At 44.3% G+C, this 18,231-nt stretch overlaps 1 protein-coding gene across 1 annotated transcript in view; it reads right to left on the bottom strand.

The window, feature by feature from the left end:
* The window catches only part of LOC133352841 (protein scribble homolog), a 52,775-nt gene that overhangs the window by 33,853 nt on the left and 691 nt on the right, over window positions 1–18,231 (bottom strand). Inside the window, 11 exon segments of the mRNA XM_061568792.1 lie at window positions 246–412; window positions 2,127–2,242; window positions 2,989–3,072; window positions 3,513–3,631; window positions 5,076–5,220; window positions 6,368–6,442; window positions 6,977–7,040; window positions 7,193–7,249; window positions 7,409–7,498; window positions 8,239–8,317; window positions 9,710–9,827. Of these exon segments, the coding sequence (XP_061424776.1) occupies window positions 246–412; window positions 2,127–2,242; window positions 2,989–3,072; window positions 3,513–3,631; window positions 5,076–5,220; window positions 6,368–6,442; window positions 6,977–7,040; window positions 7,193–7,249; window positions 7,409–7,498; window positions 8,239–8,317; window positions 9,710–9,827 (1,114 nt within the window).

Raw genomic sequence — 18,231 nt, 5'->3', positions numbered from 1 at the left:
GGAAAGACAACGTCTGAATATTTGTATTATTTTATTACTTCCCTTCTACGTGACTTTACCGAAAGAACCAAGAAGAGGAATCCCTGCAGTCACGAAAGCTTTAAATCGAAACTTCAGTGATTTCAAATAATTCAGTTCCCAAGCAAGCTCCCACCACGTGGAGACAAACAACGCACATTGTGCCGAACATGCGGTACGACCAGCAAGCACATTGTGTGTGGATTCGCGGGTGCGTGGATAAATACCCATGCTGAGCGGAGGCCTCTGGGGCAACAGAACGCAGGTGAGCACCTTGAGGCCACTCCGCACGTCCTCCTCCGTCTGGAATTTCAGCATGGGCTGCGACTGGTTTTCGGACAGCCACAGAGCCTTGAGGCTCAACTTGGCCAGTTCTATCGGCAAATTTTCTAACCTGCAGCAAGATAAAATGCGGGGCGTATTTTTATTTTACCGAAAGCTGTCCGTATTGTGTACCGTTGGACAACATAACGGATTTAACTTCAACAAAACTGTCGCTCGTGTAATACATTTCGCACCAAGCTATTTATTCATTAATCAGATTTACAAGTAATTGCATTCGGAGGATAATAATCACTACATGCCGATAGAAACACAGGGCGCACACACAAGTGTTGTGTGTACAGCAGGGTTCCTCAACAATATATTCCGAGAGGGGCATAAAATAAATTAACATGCAATGGGTGAGCCACGTAACTTTCTGTCACATGTATATGCAAAATAATATCAGTGTCTCCAAGTTATAACATTACATCGGACCACTAATGTATACATCTCATCCACAAGTCTCTCACATCTCTCTTGCTCATGTAACTTTCGTTTAATCTTTTATCTACAGCTGTCATATCTAGCTCTCGTGTATCTGTCATATCACTAATCTGTAGATCTCTCATCTCTCAGTAGGCTAGGGTTCGGCAGGTCACTCCAAAGGCCTTTGCCGTCTGAATGTGACCCATGGTGTAGAACAAGAGACACGTATTCACATGCACATATAACAATTTGCCAATGAAAGATCTGTCCAAAAGGGCACAATGTTAAATTACAAATTTTGTATTTACAATTAGCTGGAAGTGTTGGGCAAGTATGAAACAATTCATCCCCGTAATTTTGTATTTTATCATGAATTGGAATTGCAATTCAAGAATGCAATACATTATTCTGCCATTGTAGTACACGTAGAAACAGCAGGGGTTGCGCGGTTTTTACATATAAATTACATCCAGTATATAATAAGGGATTATTTACAGCCTCTGTTAAACCACTGCTAGATGATGGCCCCTCTTGTGTTGGCAATGGAGGTAGATTGGCCATGCTTCACCACGCTAAAGAGTGTAGGTTGCGGAAAGGCTATATCATGGCGGTTAGGCATTTACCGGATCACCAGGTTCATAGCATGGTGCGCAAAACACATAACACTTGCTCCCCCATCCATATTATTACACATGAGAATCTATTAATTTATCATGAGTTTAAAAATGTATTACATGCCCAGTGGTCAAGTGCACTGCCAAGAAGAGACAGGCAAGGCTGAGAGTGTCAGTGCTAGGCGAGTAAGCACACCAAGCAGCACTAAGCAAGTCTGTCATAAGAAGCCCTGTGGTGCTAATGTGAAGGCCAAGACACACAAGGGAAATATTGCAGGGCAATCGTTGCAGGCAATTTTCTCACTGGGAAGGCATTTTCTCGGGGCAATTGGGGCAATGACAGAGCGTCTAGCCCAGTGCTTTTAAAACTCCAGTTCTCATCAGCCTCTGTGGTAAAGCGGACCATGATGGGAGCTCTCTGCAAGGAGCACAACGTCAATACATCATGCCGGACAACATGCAGTACAACCTGAAAACACACTTGAGAACTATACAGCTCAACCTACTCAGTAGCTTTCAACCTTAATTGTGAAGCATCTTCTTGGTTCTTTCGGTAAATAATTTTCCTTCTACGTGACTTTACCGAAAGAACCAAGAAGATGAATCCCTGCAGTCACGAAAGCTTTAAATCGAAATTTAATGTTGAAGCAACTATTTATGAGCGACGAATGCTGGCGACGATCGCTTTTAAAATGACCCTGGTGCATCAAGGCCTCCACACGGGCTCGTGTTGCACGATGTCACCTGTTGCCGGCCAAGTCGAGCACGTGAATTTGGGAGGCACCAGAAATCTCCCCGGGAACTTGCGTCACGCGGTTGTCTCGCAGCGAGAGCACGTTCAATGCACCGCAGCCCCCGATCTGCACGCACCGACCATCGCAAGCATTGTTACACGCGTAGGGGACGATCGGTATGTTGGTTGTAGGATATTCAAATGCCTGTGGCGCTAAAAGAAAAAAAACGCAAAGACAGAGCACTTACTCAGGCATAAATGGACCTCTGCCAATATAGGAATCATAAACTCAGACTTTTCAACTTCCTTGTATACATTCACCTTGAGTTTTTAGCACTCCAGATATACAAAAACTTCCTCTTTAGTCTTAACAACTGCTGGGGCTAGCATTGGCGGTGGTGTAGAGCGCAGCATGCCCAGCCACCTTCGTCTACAGTGTTGATGCTCGCACAACTACTCGAGGTAAAACTGAACTAAACTTTTTTTATTTTACCAGGTAAGGCCCACTGAGCTATCTAGCTCTTTTTCAGAAGTGACCTGGCCACAAATGATAGCTAAACGAAATTGGCTTATCATGTGGAAACGTATAGCAGCCAAATGCTCTAAAACCATTGAAGTTACCCATTTAAGGCTGAGTTTACCTAGAGGGCACACAGAACAGGTTCAAATACATGTACTACTGATACAGTGCATGGGTTGGATATCGGCGTATTGCACTAACCACTATACTAGCGCTCCTCAAACTTCAATATCAAAGACAAATATGCATGTACAAACTTCATATGATTCGTGTAACTTTAGGCATATGAATACACGAGGGCAGGTACAAGGGGTTAACAAAAAGCTGACAATGAGACGTGAAGGGTACGGTACCTCAGGAGGTATTGAATTCAAGCGGTTTTTGTCCAAGTTCAAGTTTGTGAGCTTTGTAAGCTTCCCAATACTGGCAGGAAGGGTCTGTTAAAATAATGGAACATTTCAAATAAACGTTTAAAACTAAAAATAATAATCACAATAACACACACTTCCTTTGCCGGATGGAGTCGCACACTTGCAAGGTCACAAGAAATATTAAAAACATTTAAAAGTTCATATACAACCATTCAGAATTTTTTTATGAACAAAACATTCAGCTGAAAGTGGAGCTGTTCTATTCAGTGGTCCCCAGCACACGGAGACAAACGTCGGACATCATACTGATCAACAAAAGTGGCACAACCCGGAAACATAACCGTGAGCTACACAGCACAATCATGAAAATCGATGTGGCATCAAAAACATATAAACAGTGAGTATTTACATTTTCATTTCAAGAGATATATGGCAAAGCATGAAAGCTTGGCCACTACAATAAGAACATTTAGAAGAATGAAATGAAACATTTTATTGACTCTTACCACCAGCTGGTTTTCAGTGAGAATAAGTTCGGTGAGGTTCTCGCAGTCACCAATGGCTTCGGGGAGGTGAGTAAGGCGGTTCTGATCGGCTTTCAGGATTGACAGGTGTTTCAGTTGCCCTGAGAGCAGACAGATGCCAAGCAAACATCGATTCCCATACCAACGGGGGCATAGATGCTGAACGACCCATTGGAGTCGCAGCACAACTCAGCTCAGCATTTGTGCACAGAACTATGCAACTCTCTTATACAAATCCGGCGCAGCACTAACCCATGATGTCTGCTAAAGCCCACAATCTGGAAGACGCAGTTCTTCACATTTACAGAAAGATTACGAGAGCATTAGAAACCACACTTGCTGATACGTTCTGCAGCTCCCCATTATCCAAGTGGCTGCACGCCAAGTGAATCATGCCACGCGACGCGCCTAGCCCAAGTGCTAATTTCCCTCGACCAATTTTAACTCAGCCCCTCGCTCACGTGCATGCCAGAGGCTCTGCTTAGGATCGCTCGGATTCCAGCAACTCCCCTTGGGAATTTTATTTCGCCCACTCCTTTAAACACTGGCGAGACACTTCGTCAAACAGGCAAATTTAAACACCGGGACATTGTAAGCCCCCCTTTTCTTTGGACATGATCCCAAATATATAACTACGGGGACTATAACATCGCTCAAAATCCATCTCTGAAAGATTTTCCTTCAGGGAGTTATACCAATAGGCCTTTCTGAATGTTTTGGGTAATGGGTTGAGCTAAGAAAAGGGTCTTGTGGTTTCTTTTGGAAGGTTCTATGCTGTAGTTTAGCCACAGCCAGTGTTGTTTATAATACTGTGTTAAGCACCTAATGCATTTCAAGAGCAGCTTCAGGAGCACATTTTACTGAGGATGAGGATTATGGATTAAAGTTTAGGATTTACAAGTGTACAAATTGGGGTTCAGGACAAACGACTGCTGTTAATGGTGCAAGGCCATAGGTTAGGCATGCAACACTTGATCAATTCAAATAAATGATTGCACTCATGATCGGTTGCTGCTTGTAAAAATTTATTATTTACACTGTACGCAAATCACACGCTAATTACATGATATTATACATTTATGATAATAGAGCACGAGACATAATAAACAAAACACAATAAACGTCAAAATTACAAAGACAAAAATCATTAATTCCTGAAACGAACCAGAATCATCAAAATTCATTAGGCAATGTAAGAAGTGAAACCATTACAAGCCTATAAAATAAATAACAGATACTCTTTTACAGCCCCCTGTCAAACCACTATTATATGAAGTCTCCTTGATGACGCGCTGGCCATAGAGGTTGTTAACCAATACTCGACTGTTCCGGTTGAGCGTGGACTGGTAAAACGGGGGTGGGGGGGGGGGGGATGAGGAGGGGTAGGTGAGATATCACCCACTACAGATGGCAACTGGGGCCAATTATCGATTTCAGGTGATCAGTGTTCTAACCACAGTGTCACCGCTCCACCCGCTTATCAAATATTACCGCTCATTGTTTAGATTCCATGGGTAGAAAGTGGGGTGTTCTGGCAGGGCTTACCAAGTTCTTCTGGGAGCTCCTCAAGATGATTTTGGGAGGCTAGGAAGTCCGTGAGGGCAGTCAGCCCACCGATGGCATCTGGCAGCCGCTCCAGCCGATTCTGAGAAATATCGAGGCACACTAGCCTCCGGAGTTCCCCAATCTCCTACACACAGCGAACACACAGACCAGGAACTCAATTAACACACACAGGTTCTTTCCATCCAACATCACAAAATGTGTCAATCCCAGCTGCATGTCGCTTTAGCGTGCAGTACAGCGTCGCGTATCCGACTATCTCCTACACACAGCGAACACACAGACCAGGAGCTCAATTAACACACACTGGTTCATCTTTCTATACAACATCACAAAATGTGTCAATCCCAGCTGCATGTCGCTTTAGTGTGCAGTACAGCGTCGCGTATCCGACTATCTCCTACACACAGCGAACACACAGACCAGGAACTCAATTAACACACACACAGGTTCTTTCTTCCATCCAACATCACAAAATGTGGCAATCCCAGCTGCATGCCGCTTTAGCGTGCAGTACAGCATCGCGTATCCGACTCAATAGGCAGTGAGGTAAAGACAGATATGTGAAATGGTTAGATATGTACGCATAAATGGTAAATGAATGAGTTACACTGTCCAACAATTAAACAAAGTATTTGGTGATGCTGCATTGGCAGTGATGCACAAGCACAATTCAGAAATAAACTCATATTCATCATGAACACTGTCTTTATATATATACAAAATAGGCGACGTTTCAGGCAACAACCCTTCCTAGCAGATAAGAGTAACAAGGTTACTGCACATAAATATTGTGCGAACTGCCTTAAACAGGAGAAAATGTTTACAAAGAATCCAGTGCTATACATTACTATGCAGTTTACAATAAAAGACTTCTTCAAACTCAAACATTTCAAAGGGATATACAACAAGGGGTATGACAGGAACATAAACTTAAATTCAACGTCTTATTAACTCTTAAATTAGCTCTATCGTGGTCTTCTGTATAAAGGATCTCTGCTGAGCAGTCATGTAACCGATGACAGGGGAACGTTAGCAGTGCTGGCTCTGCCTCAGCCTGTCACTCCCTTCTGTGCAGTCGTTGTGGACGGTGGGCACATGGCAAACTCTATTCGGGTGTGCCCGGTTAATTAGTTAGGGTGGATATGTGACGTTGTACTGTACGGTGAAAGTGTAAAATGATCCAAAATCTCGTGTGACGTGTTGCACACTTAGGTAAAGGTCACGCAACAGTTAAGCTTTGATAATGTCCAGGGAGGAAGTGAGCAGCATACCGAGGGAAGGGCTTCAAGTTGGTTCCCGTCCAGCCAGAGCTCCCTCACATTGGGCAGCGATCCCAGAGACCCAGGCTGCACAATCAGTAAACAATCGACCAAGTCCAGTTCACTTAGGAAGAAAGCATTTGACATTTATAGAGGCGACACGCAAGAATGTGCATTTGCTAAAGGAATCTAAAAACTCCATCAAGGGACTTAACAAATCGCAAACGCAATTGCTTTTCCAATAGGGTATGTTCATTTGTGTACAAATCTCATGTGACTAGGATACCTTCATGAGATTCACAAGCTCATCCCTGCCACCAAGCTCCGTGACCTTTTAACCCCTGGACTAAAGCACTCCGTATTTCTCGACATATGACCTAAAATGCCACGTACTGGTAAGTACTTGTACCGATCCAGAGCCAATCAATACACTTGTTCAGAGTGAAGGTCGTACATCGAGGCGACCCTAATCTCACTGTTATGAACAAGACACTGCGAGATTACCATAAGCCAACAAGCACAAACATTATCTCCATGGTGTCTAGGTGCAGCTATACGGTACGAGGTAGGGTAATCCCATGTTGTGTAAATGATATTTGGGTTGAGGCTTTCCTGCATTACCAGCGTTTCCAGTTCATTATTCCCAAGGTCCAGCTGTTCCAGCTTGACGAGCAAATGCAGCGACCTGTGCAAGGAGTCATGGTAAGAGTCAGGAAACGTTACCTGCTCTGTGCTTAAAAATCATTATTAACTGTTTCCAGCAGCCGAAAACACATCACTCCGTCAGTGACACAATGCAACGGCCTCAGTGATTTCATGGAATAACAGAAAACTCACGTCGGCAGTGTCTTTAAAAGGTTCTCTCTCAGTTCCAGTGTTACGAGGTTTGACAAACTAAAGGAAACAAAAGACATTTATGTAACATTCATTAGCGCCATGCATCCACTACAATCAGCAGACTATGCACACGCAATCATAAATGTTAAGTCGAGCCATAAATAACCAGTGTCAACAGCTGCGGGAAGGAATTTTTTTTAATTGTTATTCACTTACTTTCCAATGTCATCTGGCAGTCCTTGTAAAGACACATCATTGAGTGAAAGATAAATCAAACTCTTTAGTTGTGTGAAGCCTTCAGGAAGCCTGAAACAGACAGAGAATGTGAAACGTGTATTTAATCACACTCCCGCACACTCTTATTCCATACACCCCTCTGCCAATCCACCGCTGGATTAATACCTTCACAAGCCGTGTTGGTCATGGGGGTTGTTTTAACCGTTCTCTTTACTAGCTCAATATTTTGTGTAGAAGGTGGATAACAAACTCATCCCAATAACTGGTGACAAAGTGTACTGCCGCACAGAATGTGCTTAAAATGTAACCAGCTGTGTCTAGCAATGTAAGTGTAGTGGTCTCACTTTTTCTCATCACACCATGCTGTGCTACCACTGCGCAATGTATGTGTTACAATACAGAAATAACAAACGATTCTGTCAATCACGTTACATGATATAAGTGAACGGAAAAGCAAATGGGCACGCTAAGAACACGCCATGTCGTGTCTGTCTTGAAGGGTTGTTTGACCATACTTTACCGTGCTTGTCAGTGTGAGTTGGTAAAGATTGGGAGGTAGGGTGGGGATGTGTGAGGTCAGAACAGGTTTAGATTACATTTCGCCCGCTTATGTTAGCTGCGACTAATAAATATAATCGAACTCGGGACACCGGGGTATTTAATGCGATGCGTTAACCACAATAAAATCATATCAAACAGTCTGTTTGTAGACAACACACTGGAAATCAATTTCTATGAACATACTTTTCAAATTGCAGGCTAAAAGCCAGCACTGTAATGCCCCATTACTACCACGATCATAACTGTACCTTGTAAGTGGGTTGCCACTAAAATCCACAACCTCCAGGCACGTACAGAGCTTGATACTGTCTGGTATCTCTGCAATGTCTGAAACAACGAGCACAACCAAAATTACAACGCTGTGGCTGTTACAAAATTAGCAATGGCTGATCCATTTACAGATACTCCACCGATTTATTTTTTAATTACATTTACTTTCTTCACAACAAGCAATTTAATTGTTTTTAATCAACAGCTCCATCTTAGAGAAGAGTAATACATTATAAAATAAGTTGAATTAAGATTGGTGAGAGACATGTAGTGGCTTTGAAATAAAATGTTGTTTCTAGAAATGTATCCCTATTGTCGTGTCGCCATGTACACTGTTGCTCTCACAATGAGTAAAGTAATTGATATCACATGGCAGCATCATTGTTACAAATATGTCACGGTATTGGTCAGGATTTTAGAGCTGAAAAGAGTAAATTATTCAATTGGGATTATACATGGCAATCATCGTGCCTAAATGGCAGACTGATGCCCCTTTCCAGGCCATGTGCCGAGTCACCTTGTACTCTCAGCTGCCACTGGCAGTGCCTTTCCAAATGTTTGAGACGAGTTGTGGTGTAAAGCGTAGATCCCAACCATATCTCTATCTTCGCTCAATTAGACACCAACATAGCCTCTTTTTTTTCATCTACACTCCAACCGTAGCCCCAGGATCACTCCACAGCCAAAAGTACAACATTTAAAATAAAATGAACTTACTCAATGGACAATAACCTATATCAGGCCACAGACATTACACAACAGTCATATAGGGTCGTCCTCAAACACCCCATGGCCCCAAACCCAGCGTGCCGAATAATTTTCATCCCTCTTGATAATAATATTGACAGATTGACTTGAAATACAGTAGAGAGTTGCATAAAACATATCAAATGACATTTACCTTCATTTGTATTCAAAAGGGGTGGGGGGAACTCAATATGTTTTATGAGGCCAGGCACAACACCCTTATCTCGCTCACATTCTCTGCCCAAGGGCAGGTCCACAGCTCATGGTTACTCCATCCCATACCACTCTCCCCTCTTTCTTCTCACAACACCACACTGGGGTTCTAAAGCCAAAACTAGGAAAGGACAGAGGAGGAGGTTTATTGCTCAGCAGTATGTTTTAGAAGACACCATCACTGGACGCAGTTTAACATTGTACCCATGTCACCATATTGGAAAGTGATGTACAAACCGTTTGTCAATCCAAGGCTTCCCCATCGCCAATGGCCTTGTGTTCAATTAAATCGTTTGACCATATTTTACAATTATTGCCAGTGCAGATTGCTGGATGGGGTGCCCAGGATCTATTCATATATTACTCGCAGATGTAGTAACCCATGGGCTGGATATCAAACTCAGGTCGCCTGGTCCATAGTGCAGTGCAGCACTAACCAATGTGCCACTACCCCATCCCACCGTACATTATACTGGAGTAATTTCTCACCGTTTCTGGACATATCCAGGTCGACAAGGTGCATGAAGTTGGCAATGTCGGGAGGAAGCCTTTGGAGTTCATTGTCGCTGAGTCCCAGCTTTCGGAGGTTGTGTAGCCTGAAGAATTGCTGCTCCAACAGCAGAGAAAAACCAACAAAAACCCGGGCCAACTCATAAGCCATTAAGATCACACATTTTCGCCAGCAGAACATTGCACAGCACTGCCCAAGGTAAACCGAGCATTAATGATTGATTAGATAAGGCTTCTTGTGGCTGTCGTTTCGCACGTTTGCACGTGTGGAGACTGTGGTTATGCATCGCCAACTCGAGGAGACATTCCAAATGCACCCAGTTGCACCAATGTGGTCCCCTCTGCAGAAAGAGATTCATTGACTGGGTTTCCAAGTTTATTTTAAGCACAAGCGGTGTAAAAATCAATCAGATGCTACACCAAATTACTGTAAACTGTCGTACAACAAAAAATTTCCTACCTAAAACCAGGTCAATTATATATACCCTCATTGTTTATTTATACGAATGAAAGCATTTAAAATATCTTGAATGAAAAAGTATAAATATTTTTTAGGTGCAAGTGAAGTCATTTCTCTTACAAGTGAAAGCCATGAATAGACTCTGACCTGGCAAAATAAAGGCACGTGAATTCAACAAGCCGCTTGCTTATTTGTTGAACTGTCACTAAAGGGTGTAGCTGTTTTGCATGATCTCAGCTACAGTAGTCGGACTTTTTATTTTAAAGTTTAATGCGTTTCTGGGCATGAGGTGTCAATTACAATATTCAAAGCTTATCCAAACAAATACAAGAAGATGATGAAAGCAAACTGTAATCAATGGATTACAAAATGGTCAAAACTAATGAAAGAATCATTTACATCCCTTTGTCAATAACACTTTTGGATTAAGCCTTCCCCATGCCACGTTGGTCATGGTGATTGTTTGACCATATTTCGTCATGCTGATAAGTGTACCAGTTGGCAAAGGAGGTACCCATGACCGGCTCAGATATCACTTGCCTATGATCTTAGTCTTGGCAAACGTACTCGGGTCAATGGATTCATAACGCAGGGCTCTTTCCACTGTACCACTAATTCACCAAGAAGTAAAACATAAAAGCGATAATTAAAAATCGTTACCATTCCACTGGCTGGATGAAGGTGATACGTGTGTTGTGCCAAACGCTTTCATGAAATACAAACATTACCGGTTATGATCCATCAAATGCTGGATGGGCTGACTTCCAAAGTTGTCACCATTTCTCACAATCTCGTGATGTAAAAGCCCGTAGATAGTATTCCACGCAAACCACATACTATCCCATAAGCAGTATTCCATCTCCGCGGTAGACGTTCTCTTGGGCATTCAAATACTGCGTGTGTACTTTGTGGTCAGATGCAATGACACGTGGATATTTGGCGTTACAATTATTTTAACAAGAAACGTGGGTCTCTCCATGAAAGCTGTTTCCTGTAACTGTATTCTGGTCTTGGGTGGAACACATTATTTGAAACGTGATATAACGCGTGTATGTTTTATATGTATTAAACAAATAGGTTTCGGTGTATGTCAACAAAATGGAAAAGTTAAAACCTATTGGTCGTGAGAATTCGCAATGGCTTAAGAGAGGTCTTGAGGACTTCAAACACCAGTTGATCGATGTCTGTTTCACATGGGCAATAACCTATTAGACTAAGGGAAACTGAGCACGCTTATGAGTGCAAACAAATGATTCGTGTGGATATCAACTCCACTATTTTAATATTTATCTTGAAATGTAATGCGTTTGGGATCAGAGGTTTCAATTGCACAACAAACAACGCCCTCGTACGAGAAGCGGGTTAAAGTCGCACCGCAACCACCGGGTTAGCATCTAGAAATGATGTAAGCCTGAAAGGCATAAAACCCGACGCGGTTAACAGTAGTGGATGAATTATATCCGAAACCATTACTAGGAACCCTTTTTCTTTCATAAACCCACAATTGACCAGCTTGAAGTATGGTCAAACGATGAACCCACAACCGCGAGACGGCTTTTGGGAGGCCCTCCTCGAAAAAGTGGATTGATAACGGGCATGACAATGATGATTATATAACAATGCATTATACACGCCGTCGATACTTTGCTTATGATAACTTGATGGGCTTTTTTTTACACGTTTGTCGATGATAGTTAAAGGGGAAAATCACTTAAGAAGTTTTGTGCAACCCGCCATTGGTCTTGAATGGCTATATATACTTTGCATCAGTTCCGTGGACTTGCAAATGTTTACTCAAAGCGAACTTATTTCATGAAAAAATAAAAATTGTAAAAACCGAGCGTATACTGTACAGTGCAAGTACATAGAAAACAACTATTAAAACTCCACAGTACTGTACTGCCGCAACCCGCAGTACAATTGTTCCATGGCTTCACCAACAATGACCACACCAACAATGACCACAATGTCATCAATTGCACTTGAACACACGAAACTACAAACGAACGTATCTACAAAGCGACGAAACGACAAACATTCTGCAAAACGCGCGAAAAGTACAAGGCGGAGAAAGTAGGCCGCTACGGGGCCTACCGATTTTCCTGAGAGCGCAACGAGTTTGGCGCGAGGGAGGAGGGCCAGACCACAGGGGGGAGAGGGGTCGGGGCCGCGGGGTGTTTGAGACGACCCCACGCCACTGCTGCGTTGTTAATGTTTGTGGGAGGATGTAGGTTTTTTTTTGTCCATTGAGAGAGTACGTTTGGTTATAAAGGTCATTTATAGATGTGGGGGAGTGAGCCTGGGGCCATGGTTAGAGAGTAGATGAAAGGAGGCGATGGTTGTGGTGTAGAGTGATGGTATGGTTGTGGTTTAGTGATGGTATGGTTGTGGTATAGAGTGATGGTATGGTTGTGGTATAGAGTGATGGTATGGTTGTGGTGTAGAGTGATGGTATGGTTGTGGTGTAGTGATGGTATGGTTGTGGTGTAGAGTGATGGTATGGTTGTGGTGTAGAGTGATGGTATGGTTGTGGTGTAGTGATGGTATGGTTGTGGTATAGAGTGATGGTATGGTTGTGGTGTAGTGATGGTATGGCTGTGGTATAGAGTGATGGTATGGTTGTGGTATAGAGTGATGGTATGGTTGTGGTGTAGAGTGATGGTATGGTTGTGGTGTAGTGATGGTATGGTTGTGGTGTAGAGTGATGGTATGGTTGTGGTGTAGAGTGATGGTATGGTTGTGGTGTAGTGATGGTATGGTTGTGGTATAGAGTGATGGTATGGTTGTGGTGTAGTGATGGTATGGCTGTGGTATAGAGTGATGGTATGGTTGTGGTTTAGTGATGGTATGATTGTGGTATAGAGTGATGGTATGGTTGTGGTATAGAGTGATGGTATGGTTGTGGTTTAGTGATGGTATGATTGTGGTGTAGAGTGCTGGTATGGTTGTGGTATAGAGTGATGGTATGGTTGTGGTGTAGAGTGATGGTATGGTTGTGGTGTAGTGATGGTATGGTTGTAGTGTATAGTGATGGTATGGTTGTGGTGTATAGTGATGGTATGGTTGTGGTATAGAGTGATGGTATGGTTGTGGTGTAGAGTGATGGTATGGTTGTGGTGTATAGTGATGCTGTGGTTGTGGTGTACAGTGATGGTATGGTTGTGGTATGGTTGTGGTATAGAGTGATGGTATGGTTGTGGTGTACAGTGATGGTATGGTTGTGGTGTACAGTGATGGTATGGTTGTGGTGTACAGTGATGGTATGGTTGTGGTGTAGAGTGATGGTATGGTTGTGGTGTAGAGTGATGGTATGGTTGTGGTGTATAGTGATGCTGTGGTTGTGGTGTACAGTGATGGTATGGTTGTGGTGTAGAGTGATGGTATGGTTGTGGTGTAGAGTGATGGTATGGTTGTGGTGTAGAGTGATGGTATGGTTGTGGTGTAGAGTGATGGTATGGTTGTGGTGTAGAGTGATGGTATGGTTGTGGTGTAGAGTGATGGTATGTTGTGCTGTAGAGTGATGGTTGTGGTGTACAGTGATGGTATGGTTGTGGTCTAGAGTGATGGTATGGTTGTGGTATAGAGTGATGGTATGGTTGTGGTGTATAGTGATGGTATTGTTGTGGTGTAGAGTGATGGTATGGTTGTGGTGTAGAGTGATGGTTGTGGTGTAGAGTGATGGTATGGTTGTGGTGTAGAGTGATGGTATGGTTATGGTGTAGAGTGATGGTTGTGGTGTAGAGTGATGGTATGGTTGTGCTGTAGAGTGATGGTATGGTTGTGGTGTAGAGTGATGGTATGGTTGTGGTATAGAGTGATGGTATGGTTGTGGTGTAGAGTGATGGTATGGTTGTGGTGTAGAGTGATGGTATGGTTGTGGTGTAGAGTGATGGTTGTGGTGTAGAGTGATGGTATGGTTGTGCTGTAGAGTGATGGTATGGTTGTGGTGTACAGTGATGGTTGTGGTGTACAGTGATGGTATGGTTGTGGTCTAGAGTGATGGTATGGTTGTGGTGTAGAGTGATGGTATGGTTGTGGTGTACAGTGATGGTTATGGTGTAGAGTGATGGTATGGTTGAGGTGTAGAGTGATGGTATGGTTGTGGTGTACAGTGATGGTATGGTTGTGGTGTAGAGTGATGGTATGGTTGTGGTGTACAGTGATGGTTGTGGTGTACAGTGATGGTATGGTTGTGGTCTAGAGTGATGGTATGGTTGTGGTGTAGAGTGATGGTATGGTTGTGGTGTACAGTGATGGTTGTGGTGTAGAGTGATGGTATGGTTGTGGTGTAGAGTGATGGTATGGTTGTGGTGTACAGTGATGGTATGGTTGTGGTGTAGAGTGATAATGAGATATGGTTGTGGTGTCTAATTGAGTGATGATAGGCCTATGGTTGTGTTGTACAAAAGCCATGGTGAGGGGCTATAATTGGGGTGTAATAAGTGATAAGTGGATAGGGTTTGGATCTAGAGGTGTTATAATCGGGACGATGGTTCAGGTGTAGATGAGTGGCGCTACGGTCGGAGTGTAAAATAATCACTGTATGATAAAATACAAGTTTGTTTTCGAGAGGATGATGATAATGATAGGAGCTCTGGTTGTATTTTTGTTAATGACAGCAGCTAAGATTGGTGTGTAAAGGATTGATGATTTGGGTTGTGATTTAGGGGTCAGAATTGGGAAGTGCAAGAGCAGAGTGGGTATCCTTGCCTCTGGGGGTGGCTTGGCGGAATTTAGACCAAGTCAGAAAGGACATGAAGTTAGCCAAGGTAGATACATCATAGAGGCGAGGAGGGAAAGGAGGAGACGAATTATCTAAGGCAGATGCAGTGAACATTCCATAAATTGGTTATGGTCGGATTCAGTTAAGTCATGAACAGGGATTATACAAAGGATAGATTCTACGTATGCATGGAAGATAAATACGGGTTATCACGTAAAGTGAGATGGGTGAAATATAGAATCTCATATAATTGATCAGTTTTGTAAAGAATCACAGTAAATGTTGGCTACAGAGGGAGTCTGAAACGGGGATTATACAGGATTTCCAAATAAGCTGGTCAAGCAAGGTTAGTAGGGCAGGTGATCTCTCCATTATATTGGTCACGGTTGGTTAGATGCTACAGCCAAGGTAGGTGAATAGAGGCAGGGTACGATGAACACCGAGGTAAAGCAACCAGACAGAAAGGTAGGCAGGTACCTCTTTGCCTGGAGCCTGACAAAAAAATTGAGATCTCCTACAGTCGGTTAAGATCGAGTACAGCCACATTACATGAGGGGCACTAACGCGTGAAAGTGAGCGGCAGCATACGGCAAGGTAACAACTGACGAAGGGCAAGCACACGGCAGGTAGACAGGCAGGTAAACAGGTAGGCAGGTAAACAGGTAGGCAGGTAAACAGGTAGGCCAGCAAGCAGATGGACAGGGGAGATATTCAGACAGGAAGACACGTAGAACAGCAGCAGGTAGACAGGCATGCGGGTAGATGGGCACAGCCATTGCAGGCAGGCAGACGATGACAGCAGGCAGATGGACAGATTTGCAGACAGATAAGGGATACGCTAAGGCAGGGAGACAAGTATGCAGGCAAGACGACAGGTAAGCAGACAGGGCTGGCGAGCAGGCCGAATACACCGGCAGACAGATTAGACCTTCCGACAGGCAGCGAGGTATACGGGTAAGAAGGCAGGGAGACGTGTATACTGTAGGAATAATACAAATAAACTGCAGGCACATGAAGACAGGTAGGTTCTAGAGATAGGCACAGGAACCCAGGTAGACTCTAGAGATAGGCAGGAACCCAGGTAGGCACTAGAGATAGGCAGGAACCCAGGTAGGCTCTAGAGATAGGCAGGAAACCAGGTAGTCTCTAGAGATAGGTAGGAACCCAGGTAGGTTCTAGAGATAGGCAGGAACCCAGGTAGGTTCTAGAGATAGGCAGGGAACCAGGTAGGCTCTAGAGATAGGCACAGGAACCCAGGTAGACTCTAGAGATAGGTAGGAACCAGGTAGGCTCTAGAGATAGGTAGGAACCAGGTAGTCTCTAGAGATAGGTAGGAACCAGGTAGGTACTAGAGATAGGTAGGGAACCCAGGTAGGTTCTAGAGATAGGCAGGGAACCAGAACCAGGTAGACTCTAGAGATAGGTACAGGAACCCAGGTAGACACTAGAGATAGGCAGGGAACCCAGGTAGGCACTAGAGATAGGCACATGAACCCAGGTAGGCACTAGAGATAGGCACAGGAACCCAGGTAGGTTCTAGAGGTAGGCACTAGAGATAGGTAGGAACCAGGTAGACTCTAGAGATAGGTAGGAACCAGGTAGGCTCTAGAGATAGGCAGGGAACCAGGTAGACTCTAGAGATAGGCAGGAAACCAGGTAGTCTCTAGAGATAGGTAGGAACCCAGGTAGGCTCTAGAGATAGGCAGGAACCAGGTAGGCTCTAGAGATAGGTAGGAACCAGGTAGTCTCTAGAGATAGGTAGGAACCAGGTAGGCACTAGAGATAGGTAGGGAACCCAGGTAGACTCTAGAGATAGGCAGGAACCCAGGTAGACTCTAGAGATAGGTAGGAACCCAGGTAGGCTCTAGAGATAAACATGAACCCAGGTAGGCTCTAGAGATAGGCATGAACCCAGGTAGGCTCTAGAGATAAACATGAACCCAGGTAGGCTCTAGAGATAAACATGAACCCAGGTAGGCTCTAGAGATAGGCACAGAAACCAGGTAGTCTCTAGAGATAGGCAGGGAACCAGGTAGGTCCTAGAGATAGGCATGAACCCAGGTAGGCTCTAGAGATAGGCATGAACCCAGGTAGGCTCTAGAAATAAGCATGAACCCAGGTAGGCTCTAGAGATAAGCATGAACCCAGGTAGACTCTAGAGATAGGCACGGGAACCAGGTAGTCTCTAGAGATAGGCAGGGAACCAGGTAGGCTCTAGAGATAGGCACAGAAACCAGGTAGTCTCTAGAGATAGGCAGGGAACCAGGTAGGTCCTAGAGATAGGCATGAACCCAGGTAGGCTCTAGAGATAGGCATGAACCCAGGTAGGCTCTAGAGATAGGTAGGAACCAGGTAGACTCTAGAGATAGGCAGGAACCAGGTAGTCTCTAGAGATAGGCACAGGAACCCAGGTAGTCTCTAGAGATAGGCACAGGAACCCAGGTAGTCTCTAGAGATAGGCACAGGAACCCAGGTAGTCTCTAGAGATAGGCACAGGAACCCAGGTAGTCTCTAGAGATAGGCACAGGAACCCAGGTAGTCTCTAGAGATAGGTAGGAACCAGGTAGACTCTAGAGATATGCACAGGGAACCAGGTAGTCTCTAGAGATAGGCAGGGAACCAGGTAGGTTCTAGAGATAGGCACAGGAACCCAGGTAGACTCTAGAGATAGGCAGGGAACCAGGTAGGTTCTAGAGATAGGCACAGGAACCCAGGTAGACTCTAGAGATAGGCAGGGAACCAGGTAGTATCTAGAGATAGGTAGGAACCCAGGTAAGACTCTAGAGATAGACATGAACCCAGGTAGGTTCTAGAGATAGGCACTAGAGATAGGTAGGAACCAGGTAGACTCTAGAGATAGGCAGGGAACCAGGTAGACTCTAGAGAGAGGCACAGGAACCCAGGTAGACTCTAGAGAGAGGCACAGGAACCCAGGTAGTCTCTAGAGATAGGCAGGAACCAGGTAGGCACTAGAGATAGGCAGGGAACCAGGTAGACTCTAGAGAGAGGCACAGGAACCCAGGTAGACTCTAGAGAGAGGCACAGGAACCCAGGTAGACTCTAGAGAGAGGCACAGGAACCCAGGTAGTCTCTAGAGATAGGCAGGAACCAGGTAGGCACTAGAGATAGGCAGGGAACCAGGTAGACTCTAGAGAGAGGCACAGGAACCCAGGTAGACTCTAGAGAGAGGCACATGAACCCAGGTAGACTCTAGAGATGGGCAGGGAACCAGGTAGGCTCTAGAGATAGGCATGAACCCAGGTAGGCTCTAGAGATAAGCAGGAACCCAGGTAGACTCTAGAGAGAGGCACAGGAACC

The sequence above is a fragment of the Lethenteron reissneri genome, chromosome 42, assembly GCF_015708825.2.
Source record: "Lethenteron reissneri isolate LAM-NWPU_2019-01 chromosome 42, ASM1570882v1, whole genome shotgun sequence".
Classification (NCBI taxonomy): domain Eukaryota; kingdom Metazoa; phylum Chordata; class Hyperoartia; order Petromyzontiformes; family Petromyzontidae; genus Lethenteron; species Lethenteron reissneri.
This window is presented reverse-complemented; position numbering and strand designations above follow the sequence as displayed.